The sequence below is a fragment of the Scyliorhinus torazame genome, chromosome 2 (genome assembly GCF_047496885.1).
Source record: "Scyliorhinus torazame isolate Kashiwa2021f chromosome 2, sScyTor2.1, whole genome shotgun sequence".
NCBI lineage: Eukaryota > Metazoa > Chordata > Chondrichthyes > Carcharhiniformes > Scyliorhinidae > Scyliorhinus > Scyliorhinus torazame.
The window spans coordinates 344408532-344427056 of NC_092708.1; the positions used below are offsets into that span (position 1 = coordinate 344408532).

An 18525-nucleotide genomic window follows, 5' to 3' on the forward strand; every position below is an offset into this window, starting at 1 on the left:
TGATGAAGCAAATTTCAGTGTTCGTGTGATAAGCTTCTTGTATTTATTACTCAAAAGGCGTGTGTGTAAAAGAAAATGTCGTTGAAACAGCAGGGCGCCCCAGCAGTTAAGAGTAAGGATGGGGTCTGCGGGGTGCATTTCGAGTGCAGACATGGGTAACACATACCCCTCTCTGCAAACACACCGTGTCCACCTAAAATGCATGGAAATAGTGCCATGTACCTCCTCCCTCCAACCCACCAGCAGGGAAATGAGTCGTTGGTTTAACTGTTCATCTGGAATACGGCACTATGGACGGCCGAGCCTCCCTCACTGGTGCACCAAAGGGTCAGCGTGGGCGGCACATTTATTTATCGGTGCTGAGTGCTGCTGCACGGCCCCATGCAACGGAGGGGAAACGAATACAAAACGAACGTTCCCCGTCCCCGCGAGAATATCTCAGCACGCCAGCTTTCTGGGTGCAAGCCTGCAACCAACGAGCAGGCTGTGCTTCCCGGATGAGGCCTTTGACAGCACTGGCGAGCATTTCCGGACCCCGGAGTCACGTTACGCCACGCAGCGTGTCGTGCGAGATGTCATCGCGCCGCGGCAAGTCAGCGGTTTACGCAGGCGTCCTGAGTAACATCCGGGCTCGGATAGGATGAATCCTAAATTACAACATGGCGACCGAGGGAGGAGGCAAGGAGATGAACGAAATCAAAACTCAGTTTACTACTAGGGAAGGTGTTTATAAAGTGTTGACCCACTCCGAGTACAGCCGGCCGAATAGGGTGCCTTTTAATTCCCAAGGATCCAACCCAGTCAAGGTGTCATTCGTAAATGTGAACGACCAGTCCGGCAATGGGGACAGAATCTGCTTTAATGTGGGCCGGGAGTTGTACTTTTACATTTACAAAGGCATAAGGAAGGTAAACATCAGGATGCTTTGTCTGTGTTTGTTTCGGGGGCGGCGGCGGCGGCGGCGGGGAGGGGGCACGGGGAAGCGAATGGAGAGCAAGGCCTTTAAAAAAAAAAGAGACTATGCACATAGGTGTGATACTGTGCAGTACCTGGTTGGCGATCAGTTATTGCGGGTGTTGAGAGGGTGAGAGCTCGCCCTTAGGCTGGCTTGTCACCTATACCCCCGCCCCCAAGCAGTTATGCAAGTGGCGTTCAGCTTGCAAACAGGTTTGGATCCGTGCAGTGGATTTGTGATTTGAATGTTTGGAGAGATTCCATTCCTTTTATATTCAAGAGTTCGTTTTGAGTATTTAATGTGCTATGGTTTATACGAATAACAATTTCTTCGAGCATTTTAGCCATATTTCATAAAAATAACTATAAAAGGTGATATAGTTTGGTTTCTCTAGTTTTTTAATGTCAAAAGATCACAGGTTTAGTCCACACATAATGGGCGTAGGATTAAAAACAAGCTGGGATTTACTTTAGCATATTTTAAAACTTTTATTTAACTAAAATAATGTCACTTATTTTGAACATAGTATCTTTTCGAAATGCAATTCCAATGAAGAAGATTTTTGTGGTTGTGGTTGTGGAAGTTCAGCAGATGGGTCCAGCAAGGCTATCTCTCTTAATGTATGATCTTTTTAGAAGGCATCTGACATTAAGGTGTCAAATTTGACATGTTTCTGCCATTTTCCAAAGCTGGCATGATGTAACATGTCTTACAGCTTTATAAATATTGCAATTTCTTGCTTGATGTATAGGGTTGTGTAACTGGTGATGTACTTGTACATGTGGTCATCTACAGGGTTCAAATGCTCTCCTGGTCCAAGGTCCATCTGCAGCTGTTTATGGGATTAAGAGAATATATTCACTTAATATAATTAATGTACTGAGAGGATGAGATGAAGAGTTAACCGGCCACTTCATTTGAATGTATTGAATTTGCCTTTTTGTTTTAAATTGACGATGAGGCAATAAGACATACAAGGAAATCAGAAAGTGTGGGGGAGATGGGTATTGAGTGCATTTCTTGAGGTTACAATATCTGAAACAGCAGTTTGAAATTGTATTAATATTTTTCTATGTATGTTGAAGAGAGCAACCCAGAAGAAAAATTGTTTCACACCACCAGAGTTATTTAACTATTAGGGGAAAAAAAGGAAAAAGGCACAAAATGCAGAAGTACTTCGTAGAATGTTGTAAATTATTGAGAACATACAATTGTTTTATTGGTCTTGGGTGAGCATTGGACAAACTAAAAAGTGCATTTTTACAGAAAGGGATTTGAACATTTAAATTTACAGATTTGAGAGAGACATTTGCAGAACTATATATTTTAAAACAATTTATATCAAGTGTTTTATAAAGCTGATAATATTAAAGCATACATGAGTTGTTTACTGGCATCATAACTGAGGCCGTCATAACTAGCAAGATAACCATTTTTGGTAAGCAGTTTGTTGCATTTGACTTGATCACTGATTATTAAAATCTGTACATAATTTTATTGATTGTGGAGGCACAATAGTTCCCATTTTTGCCAGATGATTTATAATCTCTCCTACATGTATTTAGATGTTGAGATTGAACCACTGCAATATGATTGATCTTAGAAATTATACAATAGCTAAAGAAGCCAGTGACCACTAAGTATTATTACTTCCTACCAGATGGACTTTTGCCAAGTGCTGATTTGTCTTAAATACTTTACAGCTTTCAATTATGTAAAACATACAGGCTTATTTTGCTCCTTCCCCTTTCCCACCTTTTAAAATTGTTATTTGTGTCTCATTGAAGCATACACCATTCCACTGGTGATTTCCTCTATGATTGTTGATAGTATCTTTCTTGATGTTGTTGTGTCCTCCCTGGGTGGTTGTACAAGTAAGCAACATTTCTATTCAGTTGAGATGGTTATCAAGATGACACATTGGGCAGCAAGGTAGCACAGTGGTTAGCACTGTTGTTTCACAGCACCAGGGTCCCAGGTTCGATTCCCAGCTTTGATCACTGTCTGTGTGGAGTCTGCACATTCGCCCCGTGTCTGCGTGGGTTTCCTCCGGGTGCTCCGGTTTCCCCCCACAAGTCCCGAAAAACGTGCTGTTAGGTAATTTGGAAATTCTGAATTCTCCCTCTGTGTACCTGAACGGGTGCCGGAATGTGGTGTCTAAGGGCTTTACACAGTAACTTCATTGAAGTGTTAATGTATGCCTACTTGTGACGATAAAGATTATTACATTCTGCTAGAAGTTCATAACCACATTCTGTGGCAGACTCAGTAAAATAATCTCTGAGACAATCAGATCTGCAGCACTGTTGATACTGAATTAGCTAGCCTGGCATACTAGCTGGAAGCCTGGCATACTAGCTGGAACCTGGAGGGATAGACCTGCCATGCAAGTCTGAAATACTTCCTACTCTTCCAGACACCTGACCCTGTGTGTACAATGGGCTTTGATGGAGAACCAGTACTTTGTGCTAGTAGGTTATATGGTCATGCTGACTAAACTCCACAGTTACCTGGTGGGTGTTTATTGTTGGTGGGGTTGGGGATGGGCATGGTGTGGGGGTTGCAATTCCCAGGCCGTTGCTCTGTAAGTGAGACACCCTTGTAAACGATAAAGTATACACTCTATACTGGATTTCTCCATAGCTTGCTGTGGAGATTTGAATTAGTTTTTTTGCATGTCAGGCACTGGGCTGACCAAAATATAATTCAGCTGTTAAGTGGTGCGCAGGAGCAGTCCAATGTGACAGATTACCCTCCATGCTATGTGAAAACACCAAGTCTGACTCACTACCCAAAACCTAATCCAAAATGTTTTAAAGTTTAAAACCTATACGGTGAGATTGCTAGTAAATTACAAAACTAGACTAGAATACAAAGCAAAATGTCTGTTGCAGAACACTTTCCCTTCTGAGTCAGAAGGTTGTGGATTCAAGTCGCACTTTAGAACTTGAGCACATAACAAAGTTGACCGTTCAATGAAATACTGAGGGAGAAGTGCCATCTTTTGGATAAGACATTAAACCGAGGCCCAGTTTCACAGGCCCAGTGGAGGTTAAGTTTCAGTGACACTAAAGAACAGACGGGAGTCCTCTAAGTGCCTGGCTAACTTTCATTCCTCAAGTAACATCTTCAAAATAAAGTAACTTGTATTCATCTTATTGCTGTTTGTGGGACCTAGTTGTGTGTAAAATGGCTGCTATATTTGGCTACCTAAGAGTAATTGCCCTCACAATTGCACTTCAAAATAGTTTGTTGCTCACGGCGCCGAGGACCTGGGTTCGATTCCAGCCGCGGGGTCACTGTCCATGTGGAGTTTGCACATTCTCCCCGTGTCTGCGTGGGTCTCACCCCCACAATCCAAAAGATGTGCAGGATAGGTGGATTGGCCACACTACATTGCCCCTTAATTGGAAAAAATAATTGAGTACTCTAAATTTATTTTAAAAAAATAGTTCTTTGAATGTAAAACGTTTTAAGATTTTTGAAAAACATGAGAAAAGTTATTTTGGTTTTGGGAATAGATTTTCATGTAATAGCAACAAAGCTGCTGAACAGCAAGTAGAACATTAATATCCTTTATGGCAGTTGTAAATAATTTAACATTGTGAAGAAAATGCTTTTAAGATCATTTGTTGTTTTTATTGTCAATGTGTCTATTGGGGGAAAAAAAATAACTGAAGATCCAAAGTTCAAGACTTAGAAAATACTGTGGCTACAAGTGCAGGTCAGAGGCTGGAACTCTCTTGCTTCTGTAAAAAAAATACTTGGTTCCTGACTCCCCAATGTCTGTCCATGGTCTACAAGGTACAAGTTAGGTGTGTGTTGGAATACCTTGCCTTTCTGAATGCAGCCCCAACACCACTCAAGAAGCTTGACATCATTCAGGACCAATCAGCTTGCTTGATCAGCACCCCATTCACCTTCCTGAAACATTCACTCTGTCCAGCATCGGCTTACAATGGTGCAGCCGCAAAATGCATTGCAACAACTTCTAAACCTGCAGCCCCTACAACCTTGAAGAACAAGAGCAGCAGACAAATGGGAACTCCACCACCTGCATGTTTCCCTCCAAGCCACAAATCATCCTGACTTTGAACTATATTGCCATTCCTTCACCATTGCTGAGTCAAAATCCTGGAACTGCTTCCCTAACAGCATGATGGGTGTAATAATGCCAGGTGGACTGCAATGGCTCAATGACTTACCATCACTTTCTCAAAGGCAATTAGGGATGGGCAATAAATGCTGATCTTGCAAATGAAAAACAGCAGGATTTAGAGTGCAGCAGAAATTTGTTATCATGAAGCTCAATTTCTGCAAGCATTCTAACAACTAAAGATGCCATACATGGTAAGACATATATATGTCAGTACTAACAATATGTTGCAGGTCCACTTTTGCTACTGGAATTTTTCTTTTTGCTTGTTTAAATTTAGCTTTCATCAGAAGAGTGATGAATAATCTTTGGTTTGTGTGAATTACATTTGATGAAAGATTTAACATTTAAACGATTCGAGATGCTTTACTGAAAACATCGTTGTGGTTTTCTTCTTTAAAAAAAGCCACTTTTTGGGAGGAGGATAGGTGCAAGTTGTTAAAACTTCTGGTCTTTAAATTTGCTTAAGCTTTTATTAAGTGAGATATTGGGTCAGAGTAGTTTTATTAGCATCTCATCTCTGCAACATGGATTTAAATCCAGCTCAGATTGATGGAATGAAAGAATTTCTTGCTGCTTAAAACAAAGCTTTGTGAAATGGATTCGGTGATCTTAACCTCGGTCCTCTTGAACATGCATTGTAGAATGACCCTCTAATTAATAATCTTGCTCAGAGAGGTGAGAAGATTTACTATTGTTAAGAAGCAATTAAAATAGCTACTCGGGATGGTTGCCCAAATAGACAGAACAGGAGTATATACTAAAGCTTAGATCAAATTTAGAAGAGGGTCATGGCACAAGAAGGACCATAATTAATGGTATAGATAAGTAAAATCAAAAAGAAAAGTTGAACCAAAGAATGTCATTAGAAATTAATGATAAATTGGGGACTTCCGGTGGCGGCTATGAAGGAGTAAGTCGCACATTTGGTGGTTCCCGCTCTGGTCGGACTTTTGGACCTTTCCCCCGTTTTTCTACCAGACTTGAATTGTAAAACGGATGTTAGTGGCAATTGTTTACTGAATTCCCACTTCGGTGCATGGAGAGAAGGACTAGAAGCGTTCGTAAGGGCAGAAACAAAAAGATAGCGAAGGCTTGGGCTGTAGCTGCAGCAGAAGACAGCATGGCGGAGGTTTGGACCTCTGGCTTGTCGACCCAGCAGTCTATGGAGCAGCTGATGCAAGTCATTCAGGTTGACTTTGCCACGCAGAAACGGGACTGCTTGGACCTGATAAAAGAGTCGATTGAGCGGTTGGAGCATAGATTGGACGCCCAGGATCGGGCGATCCAGATGGTGGAGAAGGCGCTGGCTGAACAGGAGGAACATCAGACTGCGGTGGAGCTGGAAGGGGGGGGGGGTTCCGGTTATGGCGGAGAGCGGGGATTGAGAGGATGGGATATAGGTTCATAGAGGGGAGCTTTCCGAGTATGAGGGCGTTGGAGGAAAAATTTGGGTTGGCGAGGGGAAACAAATTCGGGTATCTGCAGGTGCGGGACTTCCTTTGTAAACAGGTGTCAACCTTCCTGCTCCTACCACTAAGGGGGATTCAAAACAGGGTAGTTTCTAGAGGGTGGGTAGGAGAAGGGAGTGTCTCGGACATTTATAAGGAGCTTATGGGGTCGGAGGAGATGCAGACCGAGGAGCTGAAGCGCAAGTGGGAGGAGGAGCTGGGAGGGGAGATAGAGGATGGTCTTTGGGCAGACGCGTTGAGTAGAATCAACACGTCCGCAACATGTGCCAGGCTCAGCCTGATACAATTTAAGGTTGTTTACCGGGCTCACATGACAGTGGCCCGGATGAGCAGATTCTTTGGGGTGGAGGACAGGGGCGCAAAATGTGCGGGAGGACCGACGAACCATGTCCACATGTTTTGGACATGAACAAAGCTTAGGGGATTTTGGCAGGGATTTGTGGACGTCATGTCCACGGTGTTAAAGACAAGGGTGGCGCTGAGTCCAGAGGTTGCGATTTTTGGGGTGTCAGATGACCCGGGAATCCAGGAGGAGAAAGAGGCAGACGTTCTGGCCCGTGCTTCCCTGGTAGCCCGGAGACGGATACTGTTAGCATGGAGAGACTCAAAGCCCCCGAAGTCGGAGACCTGGCTATCAGACATGGCTACCTTTCTCTGTTTGGAGAAAATCAAGTTGGCCTTGAGAGGGTCACTGTTAGGGTACACCCGGAGGTGGCAACCGTTCGTCGATTTCTTTGCGGGAAATTAATCGTCAATAGACGGGGGACGGGCAGGGGGTGGTGTATAGTTTAGATTAGAGTACGGGGTTAATAAGGGTGGGACCTGTACGAGAGGTAAATGGCTTTTGCACTATGTTTATGGTTTCATGTATATTGTTTATTTTGTTGTTGTTACTATACCAAAAATACCTCAATAAAATGTTTATTAAAAAAACATTTACTACATAAATTAATAATAAATTAAAAATAAAACTTTAAACATATTTGCTAACTTTTAATTTATCAAACAAGATAATAAAAGCAGAGTTACAATGGTTCATCAATATACAATGAATGCCATGATGGGAGAGTGCTATACTAGAGGGGTGAGTTTTAGTCGGTGTTTCATTATGTCCTGATGGTAGTATGGGCAGTGGAAAATCACACTTGTGCACTTATCTTGACTATATTGTTATTCATATGTGAATTTGATTATTAGTGGGGATGCATTACAGTTAAATGTGATCTTATCATAATCTGTCTCCCATGTATGTATGCTACTTTCGGCAAGGGTTGCTGAATTCTGATCAGGAGTGGGAGCACTTGCCATTTCCTGTCTTTTACCAAACCAGATGCAATGAGGCCAGGTGGGTGGGACTGGAGGCAGAGAGAGCTGCAAATGCCTTGCCACCCTGTGACAAGAATGGAGCATTACAGTATATTTTGGTGTGGTTCCTCATTATTGTGTTACTTAACACTTGTTTGAAAAAAAGCTGGTACATAGGGACTTGAGAATTTTCTCCTGTTGCTATTATTTGTGTTATTAGAATTAATTTCAGCCTTTTTCTATGGTTTTCTTGCTTTGTACTCTGAGATTATGAATTGTGGTTGGTAAAATGGAGGCTTAATCAGCTACATCTGTTGGGATATCTTTTTAAGTATTTATCAGTGTACCACAATGCACGCTAGAGTCACTGTAGTTGCTTGGCTTCTCTCTAAATTAGCTCTGCATTACGGCAGGGCTCTTTGAGATTTCTATGTTTTTCTACTGTTAATAAAAAGACTTGCATTTATATAGTGCCACTATCCCCGGATATCTCGGCCAATTAGATATTTTTGAGTGTACTCACTGTTGTAATGTAAGAAGCATACCAGCCAATTTGTGCACTGAAAAATCTCACCAGTGGCAATGCGTTACAGATTAGATGATCTGGGGGTTGGGGGTTGATTTTATTATGTAGCCTGCTAGGATGGAAAACGTGGCAAGTGGGGTGACTGAATTAGGTGGCAACTGATATCTTGATTTCCTGATGGCGGGTCAAGATGCAGAGATTAAGTGTGTTTGTGGTATGTCGAACCTCGCAGCATCCTGTGGTGGATTCCCACTTTCAATATATATGCATTCCATGAATGCTCATTAGCATATTAAGAAAAAATTATGTCCTACATCCAATATAAAGCCAGTGTTGCATGAGAATCTCATGGCATCCGATTCACATCTTGTTTAAAGATGATGTGATTCCTGTGCATGCTGTTGGCATTTTAAATTTTAGTTGTAATTCTGTGGGGAGCCTGGAAAAAAATCAAGTTCGCCTTGAGAGGATCAATTCAGGGGTTCGCCCAGAGATGGCAACCGTTCATCGACTTCTTCAAAGAAAATTGAACGTCAGCAGTGAAGGGGGGAGAGAAGAAAACAAGAGGCATGGCAGTGTTCGATAAGGACAGGCAACTCAGTATACGGGTAAGTAGGGAATAGGGTGGGGGTAGTAGGGGACATTGTTTTTTAGGTTTTTTGCATGTGTCGGCCCACATGGTTGTTTAAGAAATGTTAATCTGTTAAACTGAAAATTACAAATGCTTCAATAAAATATTTTCTAAAAAAAAAAATTCTGTGGGGACCATCTAAAAGCAAGAGAATGAAAGGACCCTCTCTGGCGTCAGAAACGGCGTGCCATAGTTAAAATTCATCTCTTTGTTTTTGAGATGGTGATTGAAGGACAAATATTATCTAGGACACTGGGGATAACTCCCTTGTTCTTTTGAAATAGTGCCATGGATATTTTATGTTCATCTGAGGGATCAGATGAGGCCTCGGTTTAAAGTCTTATTTGAAAGTTGGCACCCCCAACATTGCTAGACCCTCAATACTGCATTGGAGTGTTGGCCTTGATTTTTGTGCTCAAGCCCTTGAGTGGAGCTTAAACCGACAACTTCTGACTCGGGTGAGAGTGCTCTCAACTGAGCCATGGCTGATACCTGCCTGAATTTTCTGTGCAGTCCAATTTCCCAAAGTTCCAATTAAATGGATGTGACTTCCTCCATTATTCACTTATGTTACAGCCTTTGCATGGGTGCCCCATCTGTCCATCACTTCGCAAGTCTGTGCCTGCCTTTGTGTTGTCAGATTATTTATTTGTCCAGATTATGTGCTCTTTCAGGTCATTAGTGAGGTGATCAAAGCCATTATCCACCACCACAGATTCTGCCTTTTGCGACTGATCCCCTCGCCATCTCTGTTAAGCTGTTGTAGTCTTGGCAACCTATTTGACCCTGAAGTGCGTTTTCAATGCCACATCCCATCTGTCACCAAGACCATGTATTTCAACTCTGAAACACTGGTTTCTTCCCATTCCTTAACAGCTCTGCCACTAAAATCTTAATGCATGCTTTTGTAATCTCCAGACTTCACTACTTCCCTTGCTGACCTCTGACTATCCACCCTTCATAAAGTTGACCACCAATGTTACATATATCCTCTCTGTCACTGAGCACTGCTTCTTTATTAACTGCATCCTCACCTTTAATCCCCACAGCATTTAATTCAAAATCCTTGACTTTTTCTGTACCTCCCTCCATTCCCTTGCCCCATCCCATCTTTGCAATTTCTTCCTTTATCCTTTCCCAAATGCTTCATTCTTTGATTCTGGCATTCTGTGTTTTCAATCCATGTTCTTCACACCCTGCATTGATGACTGAAAACCATCAGCTGCTCGGCCCTATTCTCTGGAGTTAACCTCCTTAAACTTCTTCACCTGTCTTTTGTCTCTCTTGTTAATTTTCTCAGGCTAGATTAGATCATTATGCGGAGGCCTTCTCAAGAAGTGGCTGTTGGCCTAGCCCCTCTATTCAAAATAGCTGAGCAACTAAGAACTGAATAGAACTTTGTGTTTTAGCAAATACTTTTTATTTAGGATGTGAAATAATAAATTGTAATAATGTGCAAAGCCACTGATTAACTGAATTGTCCTTTTAAAATTTTAAACAAAATTTGAATGGTGGACGGTATCCTGGTCAGATTACTAAGGAATTCATTTCCGTTACTTTGATGGCAAAAAGTCCTGTATGAATTTCTGTCTCTAGAAACAGATTTATAATCGAACACAGACAGGTATTAGATTAATCAGAGCCATTACAATGGAGAAAGAGGTAATTTGGCCCATCAAATCCATGTCAGCACTCTGTAGAACAATCTAGTCAGCTCCATTATCGCCACTCCCTCCCCTTCAACCTTCCCTGTAGCCCTGTTCATAAAATGTGAAAGATTACTATTTATTATACAATATGGGCAGCAGGTTGGTGCAGTGGGTAGCACTGCTGCCTCACAGCGCCTAGGACTCGGGTTCGATCCTGACCTCCGGTCACTGTCAGTGTGGAGTTTTCACATTTTCCCCATGTCTGCGTGAGTCTCACCCCCACAATCCAAAAAGGTGTGCAGGGTGGATGAATTGACCATGCTAAATTGCCCCTTAATTGGGAAAAAAACTCTTATACAATCAAGATGAGCTTTAAAAGGTGTGTGTGAAAAATGAGCACCGAGGCAATTAAATATTTTTTGGAGAATGTACTGGTACATTTGCACCAGTTATCTGTCTTGAACCATGGCTACAAGAGTAGTCCCAACCAACCAAATCCCATTTCATGGAACTATCATTATACCATCTATTTTGTAAATGCTTAGATTTTCCTTTTGTTCTTTCATGGAACATAGACATCATTGACAGGGCCAGCATTTGTTGCCCATCTCTAATTAACCTTGACAGGTAGGTGGTGCGGTACCTTCTTGAAACGTTGTAGTCCATTTGGCTCATGTATTCCCACAGTGCTTCTGGGAAAGAGGTTCCTGAATTTTGACTCCACCACGATGTAGAAGTGGCAATATAGTTCCAAGTCAGGATGGTGTGTGGCTTGAAGGGTAATGTGCAAGCGGTGGTGTTCCCGTGGATTTGCTGCCCTTGTCCTTGAAGGTGGCAGAGGTTGTGGGTTTAGAAAGTGCCGTGAAAGAGCCTTGGTGAGATGCTGCAGTGCATCTTGTATATGGTACACGCTGCTGCCTCACGGCACCAAGTTCCCAGGTTCGATCCCAGCTCTGGGCCACTGTCCGTGTGGAGTTTGCACGTTATCCCTGTGTTTGCGTGGAATTTACCCCCACAACCCAAAGGTGTGCAGGTAGGTGGATTGGCCATGCTAAATTGCCTCTTAATTGGAAAAAATGAATTGGGTACTCTAAATGTATTCAAAAGAATTTGGTCGATGGGGTGCCGATTAAGCAGACTACTCTGTCACAGATGGTATTGAGCTTCCTGTGTGTTATTTGACCCCATTGATCCAGGCAAGTGGAGAGTATTCCATCACATCCCTGGTGACATGGTAGCACAGTGGTTAGCACTGTGGCTTCACAGCGCCAGTGTCCCAGTTTCGATTCCCGTATGGGTCACTGTCTGTGCGGAGTCTGCACGTTCCCCCCCGTGTCTGCGTGGTTCCTCTGGGTGCTCCGGTTTCCTCCCACAAGTCCCGAAAGACGTGCTGTTAGCTGAATTGGACATTCTGAATTTTCCCTCAGTGTACCCGAACAGTCTCTGGAGTGTGGCGACTAGGGGCTTTTCACAGTGACTTCATTGCGGTGTTAATGTAAGCCTACTTGTGACAATAATAAAGATAAAAATAATAAGTGTCTTCCAGATGGTGGATAGGCTTTGGGGAGTCGGGAGGTGTCTTACATGTTGCAGAATTTTCAGCCTCTGACCTGCTCTTGTAGTATTTGTATGGCTAGTCCAGTTCAGTTTCTGGTCAATGGTAATCCCCAGGATGTTGATAGCAGGGGAAGTCAGCGATATTAATACCATTAAATGGCATGAGGAGGTGATTGAATTTTCTTTTGTTGGAGATGGTCATTGCCTGGCATTTGTGCAGCCTGAATGTTGTCCATGTCTTGCTGCGTATTGGCACGGACTGCTTCAGAATCTGAGGAGTTGCAAATAGTACTGAGTATTGTGCAATCATCAATTAACATCCTTACTTCTGACCTCTGTGACAGAATGAAGGTCATGATGAGGCAGCTGAAGAAGATTGGGCCAAGGACACTAACCTGACAAATTCCTGTTGCGATGTACATAGTTGGTCAATGATGGCTATTGCACCAAAGAAGAAGCTATTGGGGGTGGGGGGAATGTAGTCAAAGATCAGGATCCTTTAAAGGAGACATTTTAAAGAGAGAGGATTAAAGGCAAGATTTCAGAGTTTGCAGCTTTGACAGCTGAGGTAATGTCATCGATGGTAGTGCCAAGGGGAGGACACAGTTAGAATAGTGAATTGTGAAGATTGGTGGAGGGTTGAGGAGATTACAGAAATAGGAGAAGTAAGACAATAAAGGTATTTGATGCCACAAGAGTGTTACATTGGAAGTGTTAAGATACCAGGAGCCAACACGGGTCAGCATAAATAGGCCCAGGTGATTGGAACCTGCTGCAGCATAGAATATATACAACAATTTTGATAAACTGAAGTTTACAGAAGCTGGAGACCTGCAGGGTTTTTTTTTCTTTGGAAATCTATTTTTTCTTAATAAACATTTTATTGAGGTATTTTCGGTACAGTAATAACAAAATAAACAATATACATGAAACCATAAACATAGTGCAAAAGCAATTTACCTCTCATACAGGTCCCACCCTTATTGACCCCCTACTCTAAACTAAACTACTGCTCCCCCCCCCCCCCCCCCCCCCCCCCCCCCGGGGTCTGCTGACGATTAATTTCCCGCAAAGAAGTCTACAAACGGTTGCCACCTCCGGGTGAACCTAACAGTGACCCTCTCAAGGCGAACCTGATTTTCTCCAAACAGAGAAAGCTAGCCATGTCCGATAGCCAAGTCTGCGACTTTGGGGGCTTTGAGTCCCTCCATGCTAATAGTATCCGTCTCCGGGCTACCAGGGAAGCAAAGGCCAGAACCTCTGCCTGTTGCTCCTCCTGGATTCCCGGGTCTTCTGACACCCTGAAAATCGGCACCTCTGGACTCAGTGCCACCCTTGTTTTTAACACCGTGGACATGATGTCTGCAAACCCCTGCCAAAATCCCCTAAGCATTGGACATGTCCAAAACATGTGGACATGGTTCGCCGGTCATCCCGCACATTTTGCGCACCTGTCCTCCACCCTAAAGAATCTGCTCATCCGGGCCACTGTCATGTGAGCCCGGTGAACAACCTTAAATTGTATCAGGCTGAGCCTGGCACATGTTGCGGACGTGTTGACTCTAATCAACGCGTCTGCCCATAGACCATTCTCTATCTCACCTCCCAGCTCCACCTCCCACTTGCGCTTCAGCTCCTCGGTCTGCGTCTCCTCTGACCCCATAAGCTCCTTATAAATGTCCGAGACGCTCCCTTCTCCTTCCCACCCTCTGGAAACTACCCTGTCCCGAATCCCCCTTAGCGGTAGGAGCGGGAAGGTTGACACCTGTTTACGAAGGAAGTCCTGCACCTGCAGATACTTGAATTTATTTCCTCTCGCCTACACAAACTTTTCCTCCAGCGCCCTCATACTCGGAAAGCTCCCCTCTATGAACATATCCCCCATCCTCTCAATCCCCGCTGTCCGCCATAACTGGAATCCCCCGTCTGTACTCCCCGGGACAAACCGGTGATTATCACAGATTGGGGCCCAGACTGATGCTCCCACTTGCCGCCTCCACTGGCCCCAAATTCTCTGGGGCGCCACCACCACTGGACTGGTGGAGTACCGTGCCGGCGGGAACGGCAGAGGCGCAGTTACCAACGCCCCCAAACTGGTGCGCTTACATGAAGCCGCCTCCATACGCACCCATGCCAATCCCTCCCCCACCACCCACTTCCTGATCATGGCTATATTAGCCGCCCAGTAATAGTTGCTAAAGTTTGGCAGCGCCAGCCCGCCCTCTCCCCGACTCCGCTCAAGCATTACCTTCCTTTGCCCGCCCAGACAAAGCCCGTGATCACTCTGTTGACCCGCTTAGAAAAGGACCGCGGAATAAAGATGGGTAGACGCTGAAATACAAATTGGAATCTCGGGAGGACCGTCATCTTCACTGTTTGCACCCTCCCAGCCAGAGACAACGGACGCGCATCCCATCTCTGAAAATCGTCCTTCATTTGGTCCCCTCACCTGGACCATGAACATCTCACTCTTTCCCATATTAAGCTTATACCCCGAAAACCGGCCAAATTCCCCTAAAGTCCTCATGATTTCCTCCATCCCCTCTATTGGGTCCGGAACGTACAGAAGCAGGTCATCCGCATAGAGCGAAACCCAGTGTTGCTAAAGCCTTTTCTGCATCCATTGCGATCACTATCTCCACCTCCCTACCTTCCGGGGGCATCATGATAACATTTAACAGCCTTCTTACATTGGGCACCAACTGCCTGCCCTTAACAAACCCCGTTTGGTCCTCCCCAATAACGTCCGGAACACAATCCTCGATCCTGGAGGACAAGATTTTGGCCAGCAACTTGGCATCTACATTCAACAGGGTGATCGTCCTGTAGGACCCACACAGCTCCGGGTTCTTGTCCCGCTTTAGAATCAGCGAAATAGGTGTCTGTGACATCGTCGGGGGCAACACCCCTCTTTCCCTTGCCTCATTGAACATCCTCAACAACACCGGCCCCAATATCCCCAGGATCATTTTATAAAACTCCACTGGCTACCCGTCCGGACCTGGGGCCTTACCCGCCTGCATGGCCTTCAAGCCCTCCACTATCTCTTCCAGCCCGATTGGGGCCCCCTGCCCTTCTACCCGCTCCCCGTCCACCTTTGGGAAAGTAAGCCCCTCCAAGAAGTGCCTCATCCCCTCCGGCCCCGGAGGGAGTTCTGACCTGTACTGCCTGCTGTAGAAATCCCTAAACGCCTTATTCACCCCTGCTGAATCACCAACTGCCCTTTACTTTCCCTATCTCCCTAGCTGCCTCCCTCTTCCTAAGTGGCTGTGCAAGCATTCTGCCTCTGGGGTCTCCGCATACCTCCTATCAATCTGTAGTATCTCCTTTATCAGTCGGTCCGCCTCTGCCCTGTCCGCCTTCTCCCTATGGGCCCGGATCGACATCAGCACCCCCCTGACTACCGCCTTCAGTGCTTCCCACACCACTGCTGCTGAAATTTCCCCCGTGTCATTGACCTGCAGGTAGTTCTGAATACATTTCCTCAGCCGCTCGCACACCCCTTCATCCGCCAAAAGCCCCACATCCAACCTCCAGTGTGGGTGCTGGTTACTGTCTTTACTAACCTGCAGTACAACCCAGTGCGGAACATGGTCTGAGATTGTAATCATCGAGTACCCCGTGTCCACCACCCCAGCCAGCAAGGCCCGTCTCAAAATAAAGAAATCAATCCATGAATACACTTTATGCAAGTGTGAGTAGAAGGAGAACTCCTTCATCCTCGGCTGCCCAAATCTCCATGGATCCACCACCCCCATCAGCTCCATGAACCCTTTTAGTTCCTTTGCCATTGCTGGCACCCTGCCCGTTTTCAAGCTTGACCGGTCGAAGCCAGGGTCCATAACTGTGTTGAAGTCCCCTCCCATGACCAAGATGTGCGAGTCCAGGTCCGGTATCTTCCCCAACATCCTCTTTATAAACTCCACATGATCCCAGTTTGGCGCATACACATTTACTAATACCACCTGCACCCCCTCTAGCTTCCCACTGACCATAATGTACTGACCTCCCACGTCCGAGACTATTCTACCCGCCTCAAACACCACCCGCTTATTGATCAGGATCGCGACCCCTCTAGTCTTTGAATCTAGTCCCGAGTGAAAGACCTGACCGACCCAGCCTTTCCTCAGTCTAACCTGGTCCGTTACTCTAAGGTGCGTCTCCTGCAACATTACCACGTCCGCCTTCAATCCCCTAAGATGCCCTTTTGACCGGTCGATTTAACCCTCGAACATTTCAGGTGATCAACCTAATTGGGGGGCTCATTGCCCCCCCCCCTCCGCCGATCAGCCATCCCCTTTTTTAGGCCCGCCTGCAGCCCATGTTCAGCGCCCCCACCGGTCCATCCCCAGGCTGCACCCGCCCCCAACCTCCTCTCTGTCCCTCAGCCCAAGTCCCTACCTCGTCAGCAGAACATTCACCCCCCCTAATAACAACACCCTGTAACCCAACCCCTTTACTAAACCAAACATATGCACACCCCCCACTGTGCTCCCGAGAGCTAGCTCGCCCAGCTAGCTTGGTGACCCCGATCCCCGGTGCCAGATAGTCTCCCACCTATTGTTCCCTCCCCATCCTCGACCCCGCTCATACAAATAAACTCCAACATCAAACAATCCCCACACAATTGCCCAACAGAAAAACACCAAGATCAAAACAAGCACACCTCCATCCCCCAACGGTGCAAATGAAAACTAACTCACTCAGCTCTACCGTCGGTTCCAAATCAATGCAAACTGCATCACAAACATCTTCCATGAAACACAAAACAAGAATCTTTTTACAAAAACAGAAAAATAAAAACATGATCGTTGCAGCCAAGTTCAAAAGTTCTCAATCCATCACCAGCCCTTTATCGCAAAGTCCAACGCGTCCTCAGGCGACTCGAAGTAGAAGTGCTGATCCTCATGCGTGACCCAGAGACGGGCTGGGTATAACAGTCCAAACTTCACCTTTTTCTTAAAAAGGATCGACCTGATCTGGTTGAAGCCTGCTCTCCTCCTGGCCACCATCTCTACACTCGGGTCCTGGTAAACCCACAGGTCCCATTTACAGCTCCGTGACTGCTTGGCCCACTATAGAATGCGCTCCTTATCTGAGAACCTGTGGAATTCACCACCATTGCCCTCGTGGTGGGGGGGGAGGGGGGGCGGGGGGGGTAGGGGTAGGGGTCTCCCATTTGCGGATTCCTGAGGAGTGCTCTGAGGGCCGGGAGAATGCCCCAACCCCCAGCAGCTTCACAAACATGTCTGCGATGTATGCCCCAGCGTCCGTTCCTTCGGACCCCTCCAGGAGTCTGACGATTCTTAGGTTCTGCCGGCGGGACCTATTCTCTAGGTCCTCCACCTTCTCCAGGAGCTTCTTCTGCTGGTTCCTCAGCATCCCCACCTCCAGCTCCACTGCAGTCTGATGCTCCTCCTGCTCAGCCAGCGCCTTCTCCACCTTTTGGATCGCCCAATCTTGGGCATCCAATCTATGCTCCAACCGCTCAATCGACTCTTTTATCGTGTCCAAGCAGTCCCGTTTCTGCATAGCAAAGCCTTCCTGAATGACTTGCATCAGCTGCTGCATAGACTGCTGGGTCGGCAAGCCAGAGGTCCGAACCTCCGCCATGCTGTCTTCTGTTGCAGCTTCAGCCCAAGCCTTCTCTGTCTTTTTGTTTCTGCCCTTACGAACACTTCTAGTCCTTCTCTCCATGCACCGAAGTGGGAATTCAGTAAACAATTGCCACTCACATCCGTTTTACAATTCAAGTCTGGTAGAATAACGGGGGAAAGGTCCAAAAGTCCGACCAGAGCTGGAGCCAGCAAATGTGCGACTTACTCCTTCATAGCCGCCACCGGAAGTCTTTGGAAATCTTTTTTATTGGCTTCTCTCATATTTATAAACTGTTGTGTATGCACATTACATTTTTCTTGCCCCCCCCCCCCCCCCCCCCCCCCTCCAAAGCTTTTTCCTAGCTTACTCCTCGTTGCTGGCCTTGAACAGGTTTTGGAACAGGCCGACGAACTGCCCCCAAGTATCCAGGAAGCCTGCCTCTGACCCTCGGATGGCGTACTTAATCTTCTCCTGGTGGAGAAATTCCGAGAGGTCAGCGAGCCAGTCTGCAGCTTTGGGTGGTGCTGCCGTTGACCAGCCGAGTAGGATTTCCCGGCGTGCAATTAGGGAAGCGAAAGCAAGGGCGTTGGCCCCCTTCCCCATGTGTAACTCTGGCTGAGACCAGCAGGGTTAGGAGATTGTTAGAACAGTTGAGTATGGAGGTGACAAAGGTATG

The 18525-nt window shown here is 45.8% G+C and overlaps 1 protein-coding gene across 1 annotated transcript in view; it reads left to right on the forward strand.

Annotated features, from left to right (window-relative positions):
* The first annotated feature begins 619 nt into the window (after positions 1–619).
* The window catches only part of wdr20a (WD repeat domain 20a), a 166613-nt gene continuing 148707 nt past the window's right edge, over positions 620–18525 (forward strand). Inside the window, 1 exon segment of the mRNA XM_072490769.1 lies at positions 620–908. Within this exon segment, the coding sequence (XP_072346870.1) occupies positions 660–908 (249 nt within the window). The 5' untranslated portion in view covers positions 620–659.